Source organism: Eumetopias jubatus, unplaced genomic scaffold, assembly GCF_037043125.1.
Source record: "Eumetopias jubatus isolate StellerSeaLion01/CBP00866 unplaced genomic scaffold, mEumJub1_p1.0 scaffold_12, whole genome shotgun sequence".
NCBI classification, from domain to species: Eukaryota; Metazoa; Chordata; class Mammalia; order Carnivora; family Otariidae; genus Eumetopias; species Eumetopias jubatus.
Window position 1 is genome coordinate 79,063,079 of NW_028274818.1, and position 21,681 is coordinate 79,084,759.

Sequence of the window (21,681 nt, forward strand, 5' to 3'; positions counted from 1 at the left end):
TAGTTGCTGGATTTTGCAAAGGCAACTCCAAGGTTCTATTGGAAGGAGGAGTCTGTGCTGGGCAGTAAGTAGCAGAGTCCACTGCAAGGAGTTTGCTTTGGAAGGTTGGAAGCTGTGTGTGTGTGTGTGTGTCTGTGTGTGTGTGTGTGTGTGTGTGTGTCTGTGTGTGTGTGTGTGTGTGTGTGTGTGTGTGTGTGTGTGTGTGGTGTCATCAAGGAATGGGTGAGACATAGGGATGTTGGCTCTTGCCACCGTACTAGCTCAGACGGCCTATTTCAGTTGAACATCATCCCCCCGAAGGCTTGGTCCTTGAGTATTTTCTTTGACTACAGCCTGTTCTTTTTACTTTAGACTCTCCATCCTTTCAGTGGAGAGAAGCTCCTATCTCTTTTTGCAACTGAGAAAGTAGACAGCTAGCCTGGCCCAGCACATTCCTGGGCTCCTATAACACCTTCCCTTTGGGGGGGGGGCGATGGAAAGTGAAGAATGGTGTGTCGTCCCATACCCCCTCCCTCTCCTGCTCGGCCTGCCCCAGCATCCAGGTGTGGGCATCTCCAGCCACATCCCCACCCCCAGCCCATCCCCCGTCTCTCCTGGTGATGATTTCCTTTTCCTCTACTGAAGACAGTGAGTTTATGTGTTAATGCTCCTGGCAGAGCAGCAAGTTGTTTTTAAAGATCTGTTTTATTGTTAATTTCTGCCTAAATTTACAAAGCAACATATGCATAGTACTAGTCTGTCAGTACTGAAATCACACGCCAGTTCTTTCTCCAGAATAAACTGCTCAGAGACAGGGGACATCTGCTGAGTTGTCCCAGCTCTTCAGACTCATTTGGCCAAAGCAGTAGTTCGACGTTCAGAGTAGTGTGGAGGGCAGCGCCCCACTTTGGGAATCAGACGGACCTGGCTTTGAATCTGAGCAGCCTGGTGGCTTTGGCCAGTTCCTTCAGCAATGTAGGGTCTCCGTTTTCTCATATGTAAAATGAGGGGGAGTAATGCCTACCTGATGGTGACAGGTTTAGGTGAGACAGCTTGTGCAAGACTGGCACGCTTCCACCAGCGTCAGCCGGTCCCATTGGCTCAGAACGTACGAGTGTCCTCTTCAGTGTGTGGAGCCCCCCTGAGGAGACTCCCAGGGGCAGTTTCCCAGTGTGGTTGATGTCACAGAACGCTAACACTGGAGGGAGTGGGATCCGGAGCCTCCCTGCTCTGACCTAACTCACATGGAAATTCTGCTGATGTTGTGTTTTTCATTTCACGAACACTGAGCGCCTGCCAGGCACTGGTGTGTGCAGCTGTGTGCCCACGAGCACACAAGACGGACTTGTTCCTGCCTTTATGGAGCTTATGTTCTAGCAAAGGGAACAGACTAAAAATAAGCTGAAGAAGTTAGTCTAGGCACATTAGTTGTGGTTTCTGTGTTTTAGAAAAAAAAAAAAAAGACTCCTAAATGTAGTGTTTGAAAACAACATTGTGTGGATTTGTGGTAAAAGTTGCCATCCCACGTGGGGATGTGCCAGTCTGTCACTGCCACATCACATGCCGGTTCCCCCCTGGGCCTCAGGTCGTGCTGGCTGGGGCTGTGGGCAGCCCCCGGTTCCTTTTCACCGGGGCATCTCCTGAAGGACGGCTCACACGTGGCAGCGGGCCCCCTCTGAGGCGCATCAGTCTCTTGTGACTCATCTTAACCATGATGTCTCAGTGCTTTTGCCACTTGGTTTGTTCACGTGTAGTCGCGGGGTCGAGCCCACCCATGAGGGGAAGGGATTACACACAGGCATGAGGTGAGCAAAAGCGGGGGCTGGGCAGAGCCTGTGTGGACAGGGTGGTCCAGGAACACCACCCTGAGGAGGTAACATTGGAGCTGAGTTCCGAGTGATGAGAAGGAAGAGCAAGGAAGGTCATTGGAGACTCTGAAATGGGGCAGGGCTCATCAGGAGGAACTAGGAGAGCATTGTACCAGGGCGGAGTGAGGGTCAAAACAAAAGTGTGAAATGAGGCTGGAAGGGTTGGCAGGGACCGGTCTTTGCTTGTTGAGATCTTGTGCTCCTGGGGAGCTCACCACCTTACAGAGCAACCTGTCCTATTGAAGGTTAAATGCCAACCCCAGGACTTCTGCTGGGACCGGTTGTCTTGCACTGGCCGCAGGTCCTTGGTCTGGGTTCTCTGTACTTGAGCCGTTCTCTATACTTGTACTTCGTGGACACAGTGGGGGCCCCCATGTGGGGTGCAGTGGGCTGGGCATCACATTTCTACTGACGTCCACGTCACAGCGTTCCGGAGTTTGGGGAGCCTTGGGGGCTGGTGAGAAGGGCCCAGGCTCAAGGCAGAGGTAGTAGGAGCCGTTTTGTTGGAGGCGCGGGGCCCACTAAGGGTTAAAGGCAGACTGATGATGGCCAGTGGATGGGTGTGTAGAGGCTTCTAGAGGAAAGTGCCCTGAAGGCATCTGGACAGTAGACAGATCCATGCCTCGGTGAGGGGCCACCTCCTGCTTTGCAGACGGCCGTCTTCCTGTATCCTCACATGGTGGAGAGAGAGCAACCGTTCTGGTCTCCTCCTGGAAGGACACTGCTGCGGTCCGAATGTTTGTGTCCCCACCAAATCCTTATGTTGGAAACCTCATGCCCAAGGTGATGGTGTTAGGAAGTGGGCCTTGTTGGGGGGGGGGGGTCACCGGGACAGAGTCCTCAGGCGTGGGGTTAGTGTCCCAGTAAAGGAAGCCCCAGCCCCTTCACCCGTGTGCACACAACTGCCACCTGGAGTAGGGCCGTCACCAGCCCAACCATGCTGTCACCCTGATCTGGGATTTCCAGCCTCCAGAACAGTTGAGATATACATTTATTTTCTATAATTGACCCACATTTTGTTATAGCAGCCTGAAGCAACAAAGACAGGCACGAGTTGCATTCATGGGGGTTCCACCCTGGTGACCCGGTCTCCTCCTTAAGGCCCAGTCTCCTAATCCCGTCACGTTATGGGTAGACTTGAACATGTGAATCTTGGCCAGGGGACACATTCACTCCGTGCACCAAGTTACATCTTGGCCAGAGGTTGCAGGTGCAGATCATTCACTGTGGAAATAAGTCCTGGGGTTCTAATACTTGCTTTTCTAACATGTAAGCATTGAACATAACATCTAAAAAATGCTTAGAGGTGATGTATATTCCTCTCTCCCCACATGCTCCATACGTTTATCGAGTACTTACTGTGTGCAGGAGCCACTGTTAGGATCCCTGGGGGTATGGCAGTGGACACAAGACCAAAATCGCTGCCCTCCTCTTGCTTACTTCTTGTGGGGCTGGAGTGAGTATGAAGAAAAGTAGTCAGCTGATAGGAAAGATGATACTGAAATCAGAACAAGGTTGGGGAGCACTGGGGTAGGGAGAAATAGTTTGTACAGTGTGAACGTGCAAGTTCATAGTGACACAAGCCAGGAATGAAGACCCACAGGTGGGAGAGAGAATGAGCCAGGTGTGGTTAGTTATCTGGGGGAGAAAAGTCCTATGCAAAGGGCACAGCAAGTACAAAGGCCTGTATGTTTAAAGAACAGAAATGAGGCCGGTGTAAGGCTGGCGATGGTGTTAAGGGCAGAGACGTAAGGGCCTGGTCAGGTTGGGCCTCCTAGGCCTTTGTAGGGACATGGCTTTGACTCTGAGTGACATGGGAGTCGCTGGTGGATTTTGAGCAGGGACAGGCAGGGCCAGTGCACTGGCCATTCTGTTGAAAGCAGGCGAGTGGCGGGCACCTCCTAGGGACTCTTGCAGGAGTCTGGGTGAGATAGCATGGTGTCTTAGACCAGCATGCTGGTGGGAAGTTGTAAGAGGGTGGCTGGCTTCTAGATTTGCCGGGGAAGGAGGGCCATCAGGTTTTGCTACGGGTTGCTTGAGGGCTATGAGAGAAGGAAGAGTCTGGGAGGATTCCAGAGTTTCTGGCCCACGCAAATGGAAGGCAGTGAATTGTCATCTGGTGTAATGGGGGCAGCTGCAAGGGGAGGACAATCAAGTTTGGTTTTCAGGCCATTTACTTTGAAGTAAATGAGTGAGCAGTGGAATATGCATGTCTGGGGTTCCCAGAAGGAGAAAGAAATTTATTGGTCCTCCGTGTACACACGGTGTTTAAAACCACAGGACTGGCTGAGGGCATGTAAAGAGGTTTTAAAGATCCCTGTCTGAGAAAAAAGCTTGCAAGCATCTCCCCACCCATTCGCCAGATGTTGAGTGGAGGGGTTGAAAGCCCGTCTCAGTGTGGCAGTGAGGGGTGGCCTGGCTCCTGGAGGACCCCTGGAACCTGGCCTTTCCTAGCCGTCAGCTACTGAGTTCAGCACCTTCCCTCGCCATCCTGGGGCTGGCCTGATCCCCGTCCAGTTCTAGGAATGAAAGCACCGTGAGCATGCAGGGTTTGCCTCGGAGCCCTTACAGAGTGGAAGTTTCGGGGGCTGAGTAACTGCTGATTCATGCTTCCCTGCCCACCCTCAGCTGCAGCTGCGTCAACTGGGACGTGCAGCATCCTGGAGCCAAAGTCCTGTTCTCTCCGCAGCGCTTCGCCGGGAGGCACTTGCCCCTGGAGAACCTCCAGTCTGTCCCGTGATGGATTTTTCTTCTTGGCATAGGCAGAGCTCCACCCACTTGTCTCAGAGGTGTTTGCAGAGGCTGAGTCATGGTGAGGGTCGGAGGCTGACCAGCTGTTTGGGCCAGACATTGCCTTTTTCATGTGCTCACGAGGCCTCGGTTTCCTTTGCAAGGGAGAGTGTTGGTGTGCCGCCCGTGTCCTTAACCAGGGCAGAGGTGCGCATGAGGCCTGGGGAAACAGGGAAGGAGGTGTGCCCTCTTCAGCAGCTTGCTCATAAATCCTCAGGCTATTTCGTCGTTTCCAGAATGGGCCAGCAAAGGAGCCATCCTGCCTTGGCTGCCTTCCTGCTGTGACATGTTCCTAATAACGACACTCACTCTCTGTTTTTGTTGTTAGGTATCTTGTGCTGTTCACTGCACCCCACATTCCCTTAACGGCTCTGGAAAATCAGAATCATTGACATCCCATTGGACAGGTGGAAAAACCAAGTCTCAGATGAAGCCATGTAATTTGTTTGGGGTCTCACAGTATGAGGTCTGCCTGAGACCCCAGCCCACACTGTACCTGGATAAGGGGACATCATCCAAAACCTCTTGATTTACCCAGTGGCAAGGGCCTGGGAGATGGGAGTGTATCTAATTCTTTGCACCCCAGACCCTTCACCTTATACATGGGAGGCCCACATGTGTGGCCCAAGACCATACAGCATTTCCCAGGGTAGAATTCGTGATGCTGTCCCACAGCTTAGTGAGTCCCCTTAAGTAAAAGGATGTTGTGGATGGAGGGATGGCGCTTGTTTCCAACCTGACCCTCATGGGTCAGTCCTAGGACTCTAGGCAGAAAGGAGGAACATGCCATCATCACTGTGTAAAGATGAATGGTAGCGAATTGCTTGCGATTAGGGGTGTTCAAGCAGAGACCAGACATGACTTGGTGGCTCTGGTCGTCAGGACGTTAAGCTAAAAGACAGAAGACCCAGTGCAAACTGGGTTTTAACAAAAAATGAAGCCTTGTGGTTCATGGAAACATTGGGGGCCCACCCAGCGGTTCATCTGGCCTTGAGCCAGACAGCATCCAGGAGTCAGATGATCATACATGGGTGTGCTCTTCTCTTGCTTGTCTTTGTTTTCTTTATGGTCTTTGTTCTCAGGCAGGTGCACTCTCTCTCTCTCTCTCTCTCTCTCTCTCTCTCTCTCTCTCGTCTGTCTCATGGTTTCTAGCAGGTTCATCTTACATCCTATGAGCTTAGCAATTCTGGTGATGAGAGGGGTTTTTTTTCATTAACTCTACCAAGAGTCTTGGAATCGAGCCTCCTGCCATCTCTGAACCAGTCACTGTGGCCAGCAGGGTGGTAGGTACCGATGGGTGAGGTCAGGGCACATGCTGACTGGGACCAGGGGTGTATGGTCAGCCCCCCAAAAGCTGCTTGACCTCAGAGCAGAAGAGGGGTGGTTTCCCAAGAAAACGCAGGGTTCTATTAGCTGAAGAAGAGAGGAGTGGATTGTGGGCAGAGGAAACCGGGGACTGTTCAACATGAGGGCCTCTGGCAAGAGGTCTTTGAGCATCAAACGGGGAATATTGCAGATGATCACTTTTGAAAAAAACTATTTTTAATCTAAGACGTAAGGATCAGCTTGATTTCTTAGCCAGAAGGCATTCACTGTTGCTGCCGCTTTTCCGTCTTTGCTTTTGTCTTTGTCACATCCATCTCCTCCTTTCCCGGGATCGCTAGCAAGAACGGAGTCCGGCTGCAGTGAGACCTGCTCACTGCCTCCGATGCGCAGTCAGGACCCTGCAGGATCTCACTGGAAGCTGGGCCTCTTGTTTGTAGTCCCATTCCCTGTGACAGGGCACAAACACACCGTCCCGTGGTCAGTAAGCACTTGTAACCTTGGGCACTAGGAGGCAAGCTCACGGGAGGCAGCGATTTGGGGCAGTCTGTTCACTGCTGTGTCCCCAGTGTGTAGATGGTGCTTGGCACATGGTAGGTGCTCAGTAAATATTGGGTGGGTCGGTGGGTGGGTTTGGGAGGCAGAGTGGGAAGAGCATCATTTGAAACTGGACAGATCTGGGTTTGAATCTGAAGCTCTGGAGGAAGTGATCTTTTATCCACCTGGTGCCCAGGGATGACTCAGGGACATGATTACTCAGGGACATGATGACTCGGGGACCTGGCAGGTGCTATCATCACAGGTCCCCGGTAGCCAAGAGACGAGAGGCCCAAAGCTCCCGCACAGTTGGGAGGGCCCAGAAGGGGTTATCTCTCCGCAGCCTCTCTCCCTCCTCTAGGAAGGAACGTGTCTCAAGAGTCTGACCATGTGGGCCCATGAGGGCCAGGGATCCTCCACCAATAGAGTGTTCCTGAATCTCCTATTCTGTAGCTGTTCATGTGGAATATCTTTCTTGCCCTCCGTTAAAGGAACCTGTATCCTTTGCCCATCTCTGTCTGCATCTTTCCTTTATTTATACCAGCATCTCTGTGTGAGAGCTCTCCTGTAGTCTCTGGAAGCCTCTGTTTCCTTACCTGTAAAATGGGAATACATCTCGAAGAGAGGTGAATATTGCAGTGAAGGAATGTTGGTGAAGGGCCTCGCACAGTGGAACACAGAATGTGTGCAGCCTGCGGTTACAGTTCTCACCGGAGCCTAGGGAGGACCTGCATTGCATTCAGGGCCCTTGCCACATGCGAGAAATAGATGGAAAACACTTGCTGGTGGGCCCGTGTAGCAGACACAGCACAGACCTTGGGGCTGGTAGATCTGCTTTCACATTGTGGCTTCACCCCTTGGTATTTGTATGGCCTTGAACACACTATTTAACTTGTCCAAGTCTAGGTTCCACTTTGATGAATGGGGAACGGGATCCCACCTTCCCATGGGTGTTGTAAGATGGCCTCTCCCAAACTTCTCTGGACTCTGTGCCGTTCTGCAGACTTCCAGGCCCATTGTGAGAGTCCGGGAGATACAAGGCTGTTACACTGAAGGATTGTGTTTGTCAGGATAGGCTTGGTTCTACTGCAGTAACAAGCACTCCCCGGTCCTGGTGGTGTAACACAATAAAAGTTGATTTCCCATGCTATGTGTCCAGCATGAGCTTTTCGAGTCCTAGAAGATGGAGGAAAGTCACATTTGATGAGGCCCTCTGTAGGGGTCGATCGTGGAGGAGCCGCTGTGATACTGTTGCATTTATCCTCACTAATATGTCATGGGGCTTCAGTGACCCAGAGAAAAAGTTGTTTCCATGGCCCTCTGTGGAAGGAAGAGAGGTGAGTGATGTTTGTGGAATGCCTGCTGAGGGCTGGGCCGTATTCTCGGTACTGACGCATCCGTTGCATCTTAGTTACATGGCACAGTGCCCCTTGCAGGGAAGAGGGTAACGTCTCAACAGTGGGACTTGGAAATGTTCAGAACTGGGGAGAAATGGTAGCCGCTGCTCTTCATGGGACGCAGCCGGCCACGGGTGACCCTAGGATCAGACCCAGTCTGTCTGCCTCTAAATTGCATGCTTTTTGTTGGTTTGTTTTCTAAACCATTTTATCCTGTCTTTGTATCCTAATGACCCTGGGGCTTCAAGAAACGTTACAGGTGTACACATTTTCGTGTGTTACCAGGAGCTACAAGAGTCATAGTCATAGTTGGGGCACTGTCAGTTGAGCCCTAGTTGTGTATGGACTCCGTTACTAGCGACCCTGGGATGTAAGTGCTTCTGTGGTTGCCATTTTATTGATGCAGAAGCTGGGCCCAGAGAGGCTGAATGACTTGTCCAAGGTCACCGAGCAAGTGACTGGCAGATGGGGTTCCCCATCCTGGCCGTCCAGCTCCAAGTTCATCCTCCAAACCACTACCCTACATTGCCTGCTTAAACTTGAGCATGACCTTCCTTCTGTACGGGTGTCTGTGTCCCCTGCTCACCACTTGGCTCCCCCCCAGGGAGAAGCCACGTGACCATTACCCCAAGGGGGCCCCCTCTCAGCTTGAGGCGAGTGCTGTGTGATACGAGAAGGGGACTTTCCAAGGAGAAAAACATTTTTTTGATCATGAAATTTAATGTTTTCATTTACTGTCTTTCTTTTGAAACTTGGGCATAATATAGTGAGCCGTGTTTGAAATATTCAGGAGGTCTCTGTATTCCTTCTGATGGAACATGATTAAGAATGTATGCTGGCCTCCCCTCATTTTTAGAAGACATTGGAATATGACAGAGAGCCATATAATTTCAGAATTTACATCTTCATATGAAATTCTGTGCTTTCCAGCACTCTGCACAATAAATGTAAAAGCAACACTCCAGGGTGAAATAATTTTTGAAGAAACCTCTGGAATGGGGAGTGGGTGTTGGATACGTGATATTATATAACTTCCTGGGTCTGGCAACTAGTTCTGCGGAACGAGAAGCAGCTGTCCCATGGTGAGCACCTCCCGTGTGCCACCCTGGGTGCTCTGAGGTGTGTTCCTGTCCCGTTTGGTTCTCCCCGCAGCCCTGCCTTTTCTGTGACAGACCCCCACTCGATAGCTGAGGAGACAGAGTGCAGGGGCTTGGAGGTGGGGCCTGGGTGTTAGCTCGTTCTCCTGCCTTCGGCTGCCTAGCCTCCTCCTGCCTGGCAAGCTTCAGCTTGGTACTGGACCTCTCCCCTGGGCCCAGGCTGAGTCGGGGTCTCCCCTCCATGTTCCTGCAGCACCACTGGCCACACTGTGTGGGGACCGTCAGAGTCTGAATCCCGTGGAGACAGGGAGCTCCCTGAGGGTCACTGCTGATGCCCAGCCCCCAGGACAGTGCCTGGCACACCAGCGAAGGGCCAAAGAGGCAGATGCGGTAGTCGTTCGGAAGTGTGCAGGGAGGCACATTTGGCCTCAGGAGGAGCTTTATAAAATAATGACTCCAGGGCTGCAAGAGATCGTATATACCCCGTGGTAGTAGTTAGGAGCATGGGCTCTGGGTTCGGATCCCAAGTTCTCTGTTGGTAAATCCTGACTAGGACTTCCCCTCTGTAAGCCTCCGTGTCCTCCCCTGTTCCCTGGGGATGGTAGCTAGAATGCAGAAACCGCCAGGGCCAGGGTTTTATCCCTTCTGTGGGCCTCTGTATCCGCAGTGCTGAATTACAGGGCTTGGTGGGTGGTAGAGGCTCCATCAAAACTTGTCGAATGGATGAGTCTGAGCATTTTTAGCTCTTGCAGAGGAGTTTTCAAAGAAGGGAATCTGCTGTGGCCGGGCCTCAACAGGTTGCCTGCGAGTGAGCGGATGTGTGGGTAATGCTGAGAACTGGGTCTGACACAGAGTTGCGTGCGCAGTGTTGGTTCCTGGTGATGAGGGCTCCCCTCTTCCTCCTCCTTCAGTGCTGGCCCTGCAGGCTGGAGAAGGCTTTCTCTGCTGGGAGGTGGATGAGGTGCATCTGCCTTCCACTCTGGGGTCCTCAGGAATCAGTAGTTGTCCCCCGTGAACCAGCCTGAAACAGCAATTCTTTTGAAAGGAGAGGCCAGCAAAGCTTTCTAAAGTAATTCTTCACCCCTTTCAACAAGCTCAGCCGAACACCGTATCTTGTACTTGTGATGGCTTATAATTACAACCATTGTATGATGCCAGGTAAACTGCATTATCCCTGGTGTTAACAGAAAGGAGACTTGGTCCTCTTCCACCATGGACCCTCCCATAATTGATCCAGCAAAGAAAAGCCCAGAAGTGTCTGGTTTTGTTGCCAGCTTTGTCAGTGATTCCAAGTAAGATGTGTGGAGATGGGCGAGATCCTGTGCTCCATTCCAGGACTGTGAACTGTGTGGGAGGCAGCATTGTCTGCTGGGTGCCCGAAGGCTGGCGATGGCATTGTCGTGCCACCTCCTGCAGGAGCTTTGTGTAACAAAAAGAATGTGGGTCTGGGTGTTAGCTATCGCAGTAATCTCTCTGTGATCATGGGCAAGGGTGCTAGACTCTTGGATCTCATTTTCCTCCCCTCTGAAATGGGAGCAACAGTAGCACCTGGCAGGATGTCTAAGGCCACTGTGTACAGTTGTTCAGGTTGTTCGCTGCACAAGGGCATGTGCTCGGAGTCCAATAGGAGCTTTATCCAGCCCCTGCCTCACCCACTGAGCTTAGGCCCTGTGAGGCTGTAGCTACCCGGAATGCACACCTTTTTGTTATTTGTGCAAAAGATCCTTTATCTGTGGCCCTCCAGATGCTTGGTCTGTATTAGGTGTTCAGAAAACAGCAGCTGTTCCAGCTACTGCTGATGCATCCTTTATGGAGACGATGCGTGAATGGATCAAAGGAGTTGGGGAGGGAGGTCGACTGAGATTTGAGTTAAGCTTTGAAGGGCAGATGGGGGTGTTAGGAGGTGTGCGAGGGAATGAGTTGGAGGAGGAGCTGGTAGTCTGGTCAATGTCAGTCTTCCCCTTGAAATGTTGCCTCCCCTCCTCTCCCCCCTCGCCCCTCCTTCTACCTCACCTCTCCTTCCATTGCATGAATCCTATGTCCAGGAAATGAATGGGATGCCACTGAAAGCTGTTTTTAAATTTTGGGTTCTGGAGAAATTTCAGTGTAGACAAAAACGGTGTCACGTTAGGTCTCTGTGCCCGTTACGGGCCCCACCCAGCTCCTCCAAGACCAGTCCTGCTGCGTGCTAGACCTCCTCCGCCCCCTCCTCCGTATTAGCTTGAGGTCAGTTGTGGATGGCACGTATTGGTCAGCATCATTGACAGGTGTTAGGCAGGACTTGGTGTGATCTGCTTTGGGTTTCAGGGGGGCCGTTTGAGCATCAACTTGGGAGTGGGGTGGAGAACAAGATGGACAATAGGGGCTGTCATGTTTGTTCACGTGGGAGATGGGGGCCCTTCTGACCCAAGGCTTGGGTGACCCGTTGGAGGAGAGGGAGCGGATCTGAGAGAGGTTAACGTTGTAGATGGTATAGGCCTGTGGCACCAGATGCTTTTGTTGGTGCCTGGTTAGTAACAAATAATGGCTGTAACAGTATGGAGTACTTGGTGCATGCCACGCTCTAAGCTGAGCACTTCTTACCTCTTAACTCGTTTAAATCTCACAGAAGCCCTGTGAGATTTACACTGTTAGCAACCCTCATTTTATGGAGGAGAAATTGAGGCCTGGAGAGGTAAAAGCAATTTGGCCAAAGGCTCTGCTAGGAACGGGGCATCGTCTCCTGACCCTGGGCACGCACCTTGGACACAGTGCCAGGCGGCCTCTCTGCTGGGGCTCCAGCAGGAGGGTGGCAGGTGATGGGACCTGTTGGGGAGCTTCGCAGCTGCTTCTTGCCTGTGTGTTGCTCTTGTGTGAGCGCATTTTTCAGCAGAAGGCTGGAACTCATGATTCTGTTTTGTGTTTTCTTTTTTTTTTTTTTTCCTCTCCCGTCATTGCTCATTTGTCTCAGCCGCTGGGAAGGTGTTGGCTGCTGCTTGATTATCACGCTTTCTGTATATTCTGCCTTTGCTCTTTAAGGGCCATTAGCCGAGGCAGGAAAGAAAAGGCTTTATCTGGGCTGTTCACAGCTGCTCCGTGTGACCTTTCTCCACGACTCACCCTGTGTATTCTCCGAAAGGTCACGCGTCAGGAGAAACGAGGACCAGCACTGGGGACTGGGACCCAGCAGCTCCATGCCGGGGCTGGCACAGTTACCGAAACATCTGTCTCTCAGAGGCATCCCATTATTAATTGAGCTGTTGTTCTTTCTGGGTATTTCTTTCCCCCCATTAAATTGTAATCCCAGCCGAATGTTTTCAAGTATGACTTCACTCAAGCTCGGCGGTTCTGAACACACAGGGGCTGGCTATGGAGGAGTTTAAGGGAGGCTCTTTCAAATTGAACTTATCAGCAGGGTTTCCTTACAAGCCTCTACTTATCTCAGACAGAGCCCACACGGCCTATCTCAGTGGCACTTGAGGATGGGTCTGTCTCAGGCTTTGGCTGAGCGTGTCACTTGACAGCTTTATAATGTGATGTCGAGGAGGACCAGTCCCGAGATCGCAGAGCTGCTGCCTCATCGGGGGGTGGGGTGGGGGGAAAGTGCGGGGAAGCCTGAGCAGCTCCTGGGCTCAGCAACACCCCCCTCTCAACTCCGTCCTCGGCCCAGCAGGATCACAGCGAAAGGCGGACTGGAAAGAAGGAGGAAACTGGGGAGACTCAGAAGACAGGTAATGCAGTGTTGTGAGCTTTGGGTTTACTGACCCCCCCTCCGAAAGACTGTAACTTTGGACAATCACTTGCCCTTTTTGAAACTTGGTTTTGCCTTCTGTAAAATGGGCATAGAGCTGTAGTTCCTAGGCTTGTACTTTGTGCAGGCGTGGAGGGCCCTTGGAACGCTGCCGGACTCTAGAAAGTGCTCGTCATGGTTACTGAAGGATCGTTCACTGGGGTGGGCTGGGAGCTACCAAACTCTCTCTCTTTGCTCCTCATGGCACACCTGGACAATAAGGGACAGTGTCCTCATTTGACAAAGAAGATAGTGTGAATCAGAGATGTGAAATTACCTACTCATGGTCACAGAGCAGAGAGTAGACAGAGCCTGGATTGGGCCTCCACATCCCTTGTTTTTCTGTATCCCATCCTGATTTGAACCATCCTGAAGTAATACCTGAGACATCCCTTGGGATGTCTTCATGTTGAAATTGTCACTTAGAAACTGGTTTCCAAAATGTCTTCACATGAATCAAAAACCACTTTGCGGAAGGCTCCTCCCGGCGCCTGCGCACTCCTAGAACGTTCTCTGGGGCTCTCCTTTGGACTCTGAATTCCAGGGTAGGGCCTGCCTTAGCAGAGGTTCTTGCTTACTCTGGGTGCTCTTTCCTGTGCCACCAGGGTCTCCTCAGTGTGGGTGTCTGTAAAACGGTCTGAGGCTGGGCCTCTGGGGGCTCAGAGGGCAGTGGTATCAGCCAGAGAGAGCCCAGATGGTGGTCTTTGCCTGCTGGTGGCAGCCATGCCCTGTAGGGTTGATGGTGCCATTCCTCGGTGTGTGTGTCTGTGGGGGGGGGTGCGTGCATGTGTAACCATGCCCTTTCCTAGGGGCCGTGTGCACCCGTGTGTGTGACCGTTCCTTTCCTGGAGTGCATGTATGTTAACGTGTGCACCTGTGTACGGGTGACAATGTGTTGTCCAGAGGGGAGGTGTGAGTGTGCCGGTATTCCTTGCCTGGGGCAGTGCTCTGAGTCCTTGAGCCCAGGTTCGTCAGCGCTGGCAGGCCCTGTGCTGTGCTGTTGAGACAGTGGCTCAGCATCCTGGTGATGCTGGGTGGAGAGGCCAGGCAGAAGAGTCCAAAACATGGACTCGGAACTTTGACTCTTGCTTCCGGTGCTGCTGGCTTCCTGTGTGGCCATGGGCAAGGTGCTTACCCTTTCTGGGACTCCATCCCCTCAGCTCTGAAATGAGGAAAGGTAAGAGCGTTCACATCCTAGGGAGGCACAGCATCCGATGAAGTGCTTCCTGGAGCGATGGGGGAGCAGCGGTAGAGCAGAGTAAGTGCGCCTGACTCGATCTCCCCACGAGCACTGCGCATCCTTGCGAGTCTCCTGCCCCCATTGGAGGAACAGGCTGGCTTTAGCAGCAGGACATCTTACACAGGGCTCTCAGCCTCTCTGAGCCCAGGCTTCCTCTCACCCCAAAACGGTTCCAGGATTTCCCTTGTTCCGTGACTGATCCATCACCTGAGGGCTTGAGTGGTGGAAAGAATACTGGCTCTGGAGCCCTGATAACTGGGTTCAGATCTCAGCTGTCACTCCTGAGCTCTGGGACCTGAGACTTCCTCAGCCCCCGAGCCTCACCTTCCTCCCATGGGAAATGGGCACATTCAGGCAACTGTAGGAGACTCAACATACTGGGTCAAAGAGGGTGATGGCAGCTATAACTTTTCCAGGACTTCTGAGACTGTGTGTCCTGGCCTGGGTGTGGGTACTCAGTATTTTAGTTACCGTTCCTAATTGTCTTGGTTTTCAAGCTCAGACTGACACTGTGCAAGAACACAGTCTGAAAGAAGGACAGGTATTGATGCAATCAGTTCTATCTTGTTTTTAAAAAACTCAACAAGTCTTATCTAAAAACGGTCCTATTTTGGCTTTCTTTTTTCATCATCATTCATCATTGTTTCTGATCATTAATGTAAGACGTTGTTTCAAATATAGCCTATGTGTTGTAGATAGGTGCCTTTAAACTACCTGTGGTGAAGAGCACCATTTCCATTTCATTGCAGACTGACGTGTACAAAAAAAAAAGTCTAGAAAAACTATGGAATTCCTGATTTCATAGCAATATGAAATTGTGTTAAATATTTGTAGACCTTTACTGTCAACTCCTGTTCTTCTTTGTCCCAGGTGGGTAGCTCGGAGCCCACCTTCTGCATCTCGGCCTCTGTTCCCGGGCCCCTCTGGGCAGCCCGGCCGCAGACTAACCGCACCGTTAGCCAGCATCTCACCACGTGAGGTGATGTCTGCTGTCTGTTGTCAGCCGGTGGCTTGAGGTAGTTTTTCTCTCGCTTGTGGCTTTGTTCACCTCAGTGAGAAGGTGGAAGTGGACGGCTGACAAGTGGAGAAGCTTCTGTGACATCGCTGTTGTGGAAATTTGGGCTGAAACACTAGGTTTTCTGCAACTAGGGACTAGCCCACCTGCAATTCATACCTCAGCCTGTGAAATGCTTCCCCTTGGTCTTTGCTGGTGACTCCCAAATCTGAGGGATCATCATGGCCAGTGGGATCTTTTTAAAAAAGTACTTCTTCGGACTCCCTGCCCCTCACTGAGTCAGTTCCTGAGAGTGAGGGCCAGAAATCTGTATTTTTCAAAAGCCCTCCAAGTGGCTAATGACCAGCTTGTTTTGGGAGTCACTGGTCCACACTGCACTACTTCCTTTCACTCTGTGGGGACACTCCTCTCCTTAACCCCTGAAGGGCTCAGCTTGTCTCCTCTAGCACAAGATGGCGTGCAGAGAGCAGAGACCGTGGCCATCCTGCCCTGCCACTACCTGAGCCCCACACCTTAGTTTCACAGCCTGGCCTCTCGGAGCCTAGAGGCTCATCCTTAGGGAGACACGCCCAGCCTGCAGGAGGGATTCGAGCGAGGGTCATGTGAGCAGATGCTTGTAATACCTGGGAAAGGCCTGGAGCATACTTGGTGCTCAAAAGTGGATTAAGACAGATGGGCATTGGCAGGGTCTTCGTCTTTACCTGGGTGCAGTGTCCTCATCACAGAAAGAGGGTCTAGATCCCTCCCTGCAGCTTGTGTATTTGGAACCAAAGAACAGCTTGTGCATTTTATAAAACTTAACGATGCTGAGACTTCAGAGTGAAAGTTCTCGGATAGTTTGGGATATGTGACCAGAAGAGCCTCAGTTGCCGTTGAAATTTGGGGGTTGTCTTGGTCTAGTTAATCAGGGAAGTGTCTAATTAGGTAGCTGAGGGAGGGAGAAGCATGATTTGTTTGAATGTGATTAGATAGAACATTCCGATATCAAAGGAAATGCCAGAGGCTTTTTTTTTTAATTTATAATTCTTTCGTGATTTGGCAGGTAATTATGATAATTCCTGGGATTTTCACAGACTTAAAAGCTTTTTCACAGCCACATTATTTTTGGAAATCGTCTTCTCTGATGCTCCAGCTGGAATGGATTGCTCAGTCTCCTGAACTTCCAAAGCTTTCGTCTTCCAAAGCCGAACTCAAATGTCACCTTCCTGATGACGCTTTCCCCCATCCCTTATGCCAGGGATGCCAAGTCGGTGTCATCCATGGGCCAAGTCTCTGATCAGTTGGGTGTGGCTGCCTGAGTGTTTCCTTCAGGAAGGAGTGCAGCCAGCAACTAGTCCTGTCTGCCGGGGGGCCAGAGGCAGGGGAGCCGATAAATTTTACTGATCCTGTGTGGCTGAGCATTTAGGTAGGTTCCAGCCATTTGGAGCTAAACTGGTGTTTTGGGCACAGGTGCAAGTAGAGGGGCTGGGTAACTCCCCAACAGAGATTTGCCAAGTCACAGGTGAGTGATTTTAAAAGTTTGATAGATGTTGCCAAACAGCCCCTGACTTAGAGTCAAGAAGTCTTCTGTCTTCTCTCCACCGTAAAGGGCAAAACCCAAAAGGTGACTGAGAAGTGCCTGCGCCTTATTAATTCATGAGTTGTGCACTTTGAGAGGCTGCCTCTCCAAATGGCGCTGGGCATTGTGAGTGGGGGTGAGGGGGAGGCTGCCCAGCTTGTGCCAAGGCTGAGGGGAGAAGTGAGGGACTCCTGAATGTTCTCTCGGGGGGAGGCCTTGCCTCATGCCCCGTCCTCTTTCCCAGTCCTCCTCTCTCGGTGAGTTCTAAGTTTGTCTGATCTCTAGGGTGTGAACCCCGTGACCTTCCTTGGGCTCCCCCCGGCCCAGAACCAGGCCTGGCACATGGTTAGCAATTCTGTTGGTGACATTTCCTTACTGAGGAACAATGAGTCTCTCTCCACAGCTGAGTTCCTTGGTATAGCACATGTGGCCCCTTTCCATCTGGCTTCTGCAGACAGCCCTGTCCTCCATTTCCCTTGGATGTGATCACCCACCCTGTACAACCAGTTCTCCTCCGCCGAGCACTTGCCACGCACAGACACAGTGCAGAGCTGGTTAAGTGCGGCAGCTCATTCTGGCCGCACAGTGGCCCCATGCAGTTGGTAGGGCTTTGAATTGCCGTTTTGTAGGTGAATGGCTTTAGGCTCCTCAGGGTTAAGAGCCTGGCGCCAGAGCACACTGTAAAGGGATCAAGTGCAGGCCTGTCTTGCCCCAGAATCTGAGCCCTTAACTGCCTGTCTCAGCTGCCCCTGCCCCAGCCCCAGCAACCTTTGGGCCTTTGTGCCTGCAGTTTCTTCTGCTGGATATGCCTTTCTTCTTCCTGTCTCAGGGTGACCTTCTAGAGTGCAGCCTGTTTATGGGACATAGAAGACCTGTGGGTCTGAGGGACTTGAGATGTTGGGGAGGGGGGCAGGTGATGGCGTTAGAGAGGCTGATCATGAGCGTGTTTGGTTTTTATTTATCCTTAGAGCAGTGGGAAGCAATGAAGGTTTTAAACAGCAGGTGATATCGGATGTTGCTTTGGAAGGATCACTCGGTCGGCTTGGCGGCGCGAGAATGGACTGAAGGGTAGCCTGTGTCTGTCTTTCTGTTTGTCTGTCTCATTCCCTGCGACTCTCTGTGGCTGCTGAAAACAAGGACTGGTCAGGTGAGACCTGTTGAGTGCCCTCAGAGCCTAATAGAAGCTCCAGCCAGCGGTTGTGCTGCCTGCTTTTGTTTCTATAATCTCCGCTTCCTGTTCTGAGGCTCTCGGAGTCTTGAATCCATTTCTAGTTACACTAGACTTGGAAAGAGTTATTCAAGGAACAGTAAGCTCAGCATGGTTTATGTAAGATCAAAGCTGTTGGTCTCAATAACTGTATGTAGGGATATCTAATCTAGAAACTCAGAGTTTCAGAGTTTAGCTTAGTAACAATGAATATCGCAGTTCTAATGGTTACTCAGAATTATTTCATCAGTTTATCTCCTCAGTTCCCCCGATTCCAGCCGCCCCCCGCCCGCCCCCAGTTCCCTACGGAAATGAAAGCTTTGTCTGATGTGGTCACGTCACTCTTCTGGCTGCAAAAGAGAACCAGGGTTTTGACAGCTCCTGATAAATACCATTGCAAGCTGGGATGTTCCACTGTTTTATGCGTTTATGGAAAATTGTTTTAACACTCTGGCTCCCACTGCAAAACAAAGCAAAACAAAAACAAAGCAAAACCTTGCTTTGCTTTGGAAATGCCGGTGGCATTTATTTAAAGGTCTGTTTTGTGGGGGTACAGTAGCAGGTATTTAGCAGTAATATTGACAGTTGTGTGTTTCCTGCTTACTGTGTGGTAAACGCGTTCTCCTCCCCGAGGAAGCTCATGGAGGATTTGGGTGATTGCTGTGCGGAGGATCCGCAGAGGCGTTACTGATACTGTATTTGTTTGTGAAAGGCCAAAAGAAGATCGTCCTAAGCTTTTTTTTAATTTATTTTTTAAAGATTTTATTTATTTATTTGAGGGAGAGAGAGAGAATGAGAGAGAGAGAGCACGAGAGGGAAGAGGGTCAGAGGGAGAAGCAGACTCCCCGCTGAGCAGGGAGCCCGATGTGAGACTCGATCCCGGGACTCCAGGATCATGACCTGAGCCGAAGGCCGTCACTTAACCAACTGAGCCACCCAGGCGCCCTCATCCTGAGCTTTTACTATACAAAAGGAATAACACAAGTGGGAAATCATTAATTTTAGGTCTGTACAAAAAGAAGCTGCTTAAAGTCTCAGTGACTTATTCTCCCGTTGTTAATTGTATGGTACTTGGAATGTCTTCTGTGCTGTTCTCACTTTGCATTTCACACTGGTTTGAAAGAGGTGGGCACGTGGGGCACAGGTGGGGATTCATAGAGCAAGTTGAAGGAATCAGGATGTGGTTGGGGGCCCGGTGCATTTTGTGTTGCTTGTACCATGGCTGCCTTTAGTTTCGGGTGAATAATTTTAATTCTTTTAAAGAGTCCAAGTGGTTCTACCCACTGATAAATGGGAGAGTGTGTTCATTATTAGCAAACTAAAAAGTAAGGAAAAATAGAAATAATGGGAAGAAAATCTGTCCCTTGACTAATGTTAATATCTTGTGTATTTCCTTTTGTGCCTTTTACCTTTTATATAACAACATATTTAAAAAAAAATGGCCCCCCCTTACTCCTGAGGCCCCAAGACTTAGGTTAATGATCCTTTCTATTCCTACAGAATGTCTCCCTATATCCCTTCTTGATTCTGACAGTATGTTTTATATTTAATATGTAGTACTTATTACAAGTGGTCTCATACTAATTTTGTCTTAGAGTATAAGGGAGGGGCGATCTCTCAGGAAAAGCGTGAGGACAGGACTGGGGGGAGGTCTCTTGACCTCTCAGTTCTCGAGGGGTTCTCCTTAAGATGGTTGCAACAATCTTCTTTCAAGGTTCCTGAAGAGCATGGCAAGATGACATCGCAAATTTCTCTAAAATGTTTAAATTGTAGTCTAATTTGATCTTAAGACCCCACAAGATCGCTCATGTAATCAGAGAAATTACTCTGTTTTGACCATATAGGATATCACTGCTTTTTGTAAGTTGACAGCTGGAAAGACCTGTGGTCAATTCTGTACATCAGTCATAGACTACTTTATGACAACCTCTTTTTATTTCTTTGGGATGAGCCGAGGGCACATTCGAGGGCTCTCACGGCAGGCCCAAGTGGGCTGCACGTGCTCACGGTGTAAGTGGTAGAATCATGGAGTCTGGCCCTGTGGTCGAGAGCCAGGGCCCTGGAGTCAGCCCTTCGTTGGCGGTATGACCTTGAACTAGCTGCTTCTACTCTGTGACATCGTTGCCCTTCTGTAAGGCGGGAATGCTAACACCTGCCTCACGAAGCCCGTGTCACGAAGATGCGAGGAGCACTCGGAAGGGCTGTCCCTGGCAAAGATGAAGCGGTGACTGAGGGGTCGTTGTGCCACTGCAGTAGGATCTGTCACCGTCACCGTCGCCATTGCCCCGAGGCTCTGGCTCTGTGCTCCTGGTTTTTAGAACCAAGACCCCGAGGAACAGAAGTGGTCAGTTGCTCCACCTGTGCCATTAGCCAGGTGATTCTTGGCAGGCACAACTCGGATGAGGAAGAAAGCCTTGGCTAGAAAAGTGTCCGTGAAGGATAGAAACCAAAGGCCCAAAATGACCTGATAGGGCCCTGTCCTGACCATAAACTGTGGACCGTTGATTCTGTAGTGTTCATGTCAACCCAGTCACAGATGTGTTCGACTTAGAGGTGGGTTTGCGCAGTTCATAGGTAAGCACTGTTGTGTCTCCGGCCTGACAACCTCCTGGTGCCTTGCTGACGAGGGGCAGGCCTGGAGAAGGTGGGACGCGTGCTGGGGGGTGGCGCGTGGGTCCTCCCTCTGAGCCTGACTGTTCGGTGCTTGTGTGTTCCAGGTGGCGGAGATGCACGGCGAGCTGATTGAGTTCAACGAGCGCCTGCACAGGGCCCTGGTGGCCAAGGAGGCCCTCGTGTCCCAGATGAGGCAGGAGCTCATTGACCTGCGGGGACCGGTGAGTGCTCCCCCCTTGGGAAGGTCCCAGCCTCACTCTTCTGCCTGCTTTGTCTGTCTTCCCAGCCTCTGCTGCCCACAACCACGCTGTTGAGTTTGTTCATCGTTGGCAGTGCCAAGGGTATAGAAAAGTACGGAGACCGAAAGAGTGAGCTGTCATGTACCCACCATCCAGATTTCACATGCATTAACCTTCCCTACGCTTTGCTTCGGCTGGGAAGGGGTAGAATAAACATGGTGATACCAATTCTATTTGAAGCGTCCCCTTGGCAACATTTCATGCCCCTGCACCCCATAGTCAGTATTCTGAAATCGGTGTATAGCCTTCTCCTTCCTGTTTTTATACTTCACTACATAAATTTCCATGAGCAACAGTCTTGGTTTTGTGTAACCTTTACTTAGATGATGCTACCTGTATATATCTCCTTGCCCCTTGTTTTTGTTTGTTTTTAAGTCATTGTTGTGGTTTGAGGAGTATCTCAGACAGTTCTAGTAGAGGATTTTCAAACTGTGGCTCTCTTGATACTTTGGCCCCCTTCGGGTAGTCCCCCCATGTCTGTGGTTCCACTTTGCCATGGTCTGGAAGCAGATGACCCTCCTTCTGGAGAGTTGTTAGGAGGTCATTGGTAGCCGAATGCCACATGACAACCCCTCCGTCACTCACCTCCTCCATCTCCTCACGTGGGCGTTGTGTCCTTTCACATTGTCACAAGAAAGAGGAGAATAGAGGGAATAGAGGACAACAAGGTATTTTGAGAGAGAGGATGCGTTCACATCTTTCATTACAGTATATTGTTAAAATTATTCTATTTGCTGTTGTTGTTAATCTCTTAGGTGCCGAATTTATAAATTAAACTTTGTCGTGGGCATCACATAAAGGAAAAAGCAGAGTATATGTAGGGTTCAGGACTATCCTGAGCTTCCGGCATCCACTGAGAGTCTTGGAATATATCCCCCACAGTTAAGGGGGAAGATCTTAATTACTTGTTGTGGGGGCTGTCCTGTGCTTTGTGTAGGATGTTTAGCAGTACCCCTGATTTCTACCCACTAGAGGCCAGTGGCACCCCA

At 50.8% G+C, this 21,681-nt stretch overlaps 1 protein-coding gene across 1 annotated transcript in view; it reads left to right on the plus strand.

Moving 5' to 3' along the window:
* Positions 1 to 21,681, plus strand: part of SNX29 (sorting nexin 29) — a 507,012-nt gene that overhangs the window by 305,626 nt on the left and 179,705 nt on the right. Inside the window, exon 16 of the mRNA XM_028117489.2 lies at positions 20,498 to 20,614. Coding sequence (XP_027973290.2) covers positions 20,498 to 20,614 — 117 coding nt within the window. The remainder of the gene's footprint in view (positions 1 to 20,497; positions 20,615 to 21,681) is intronic.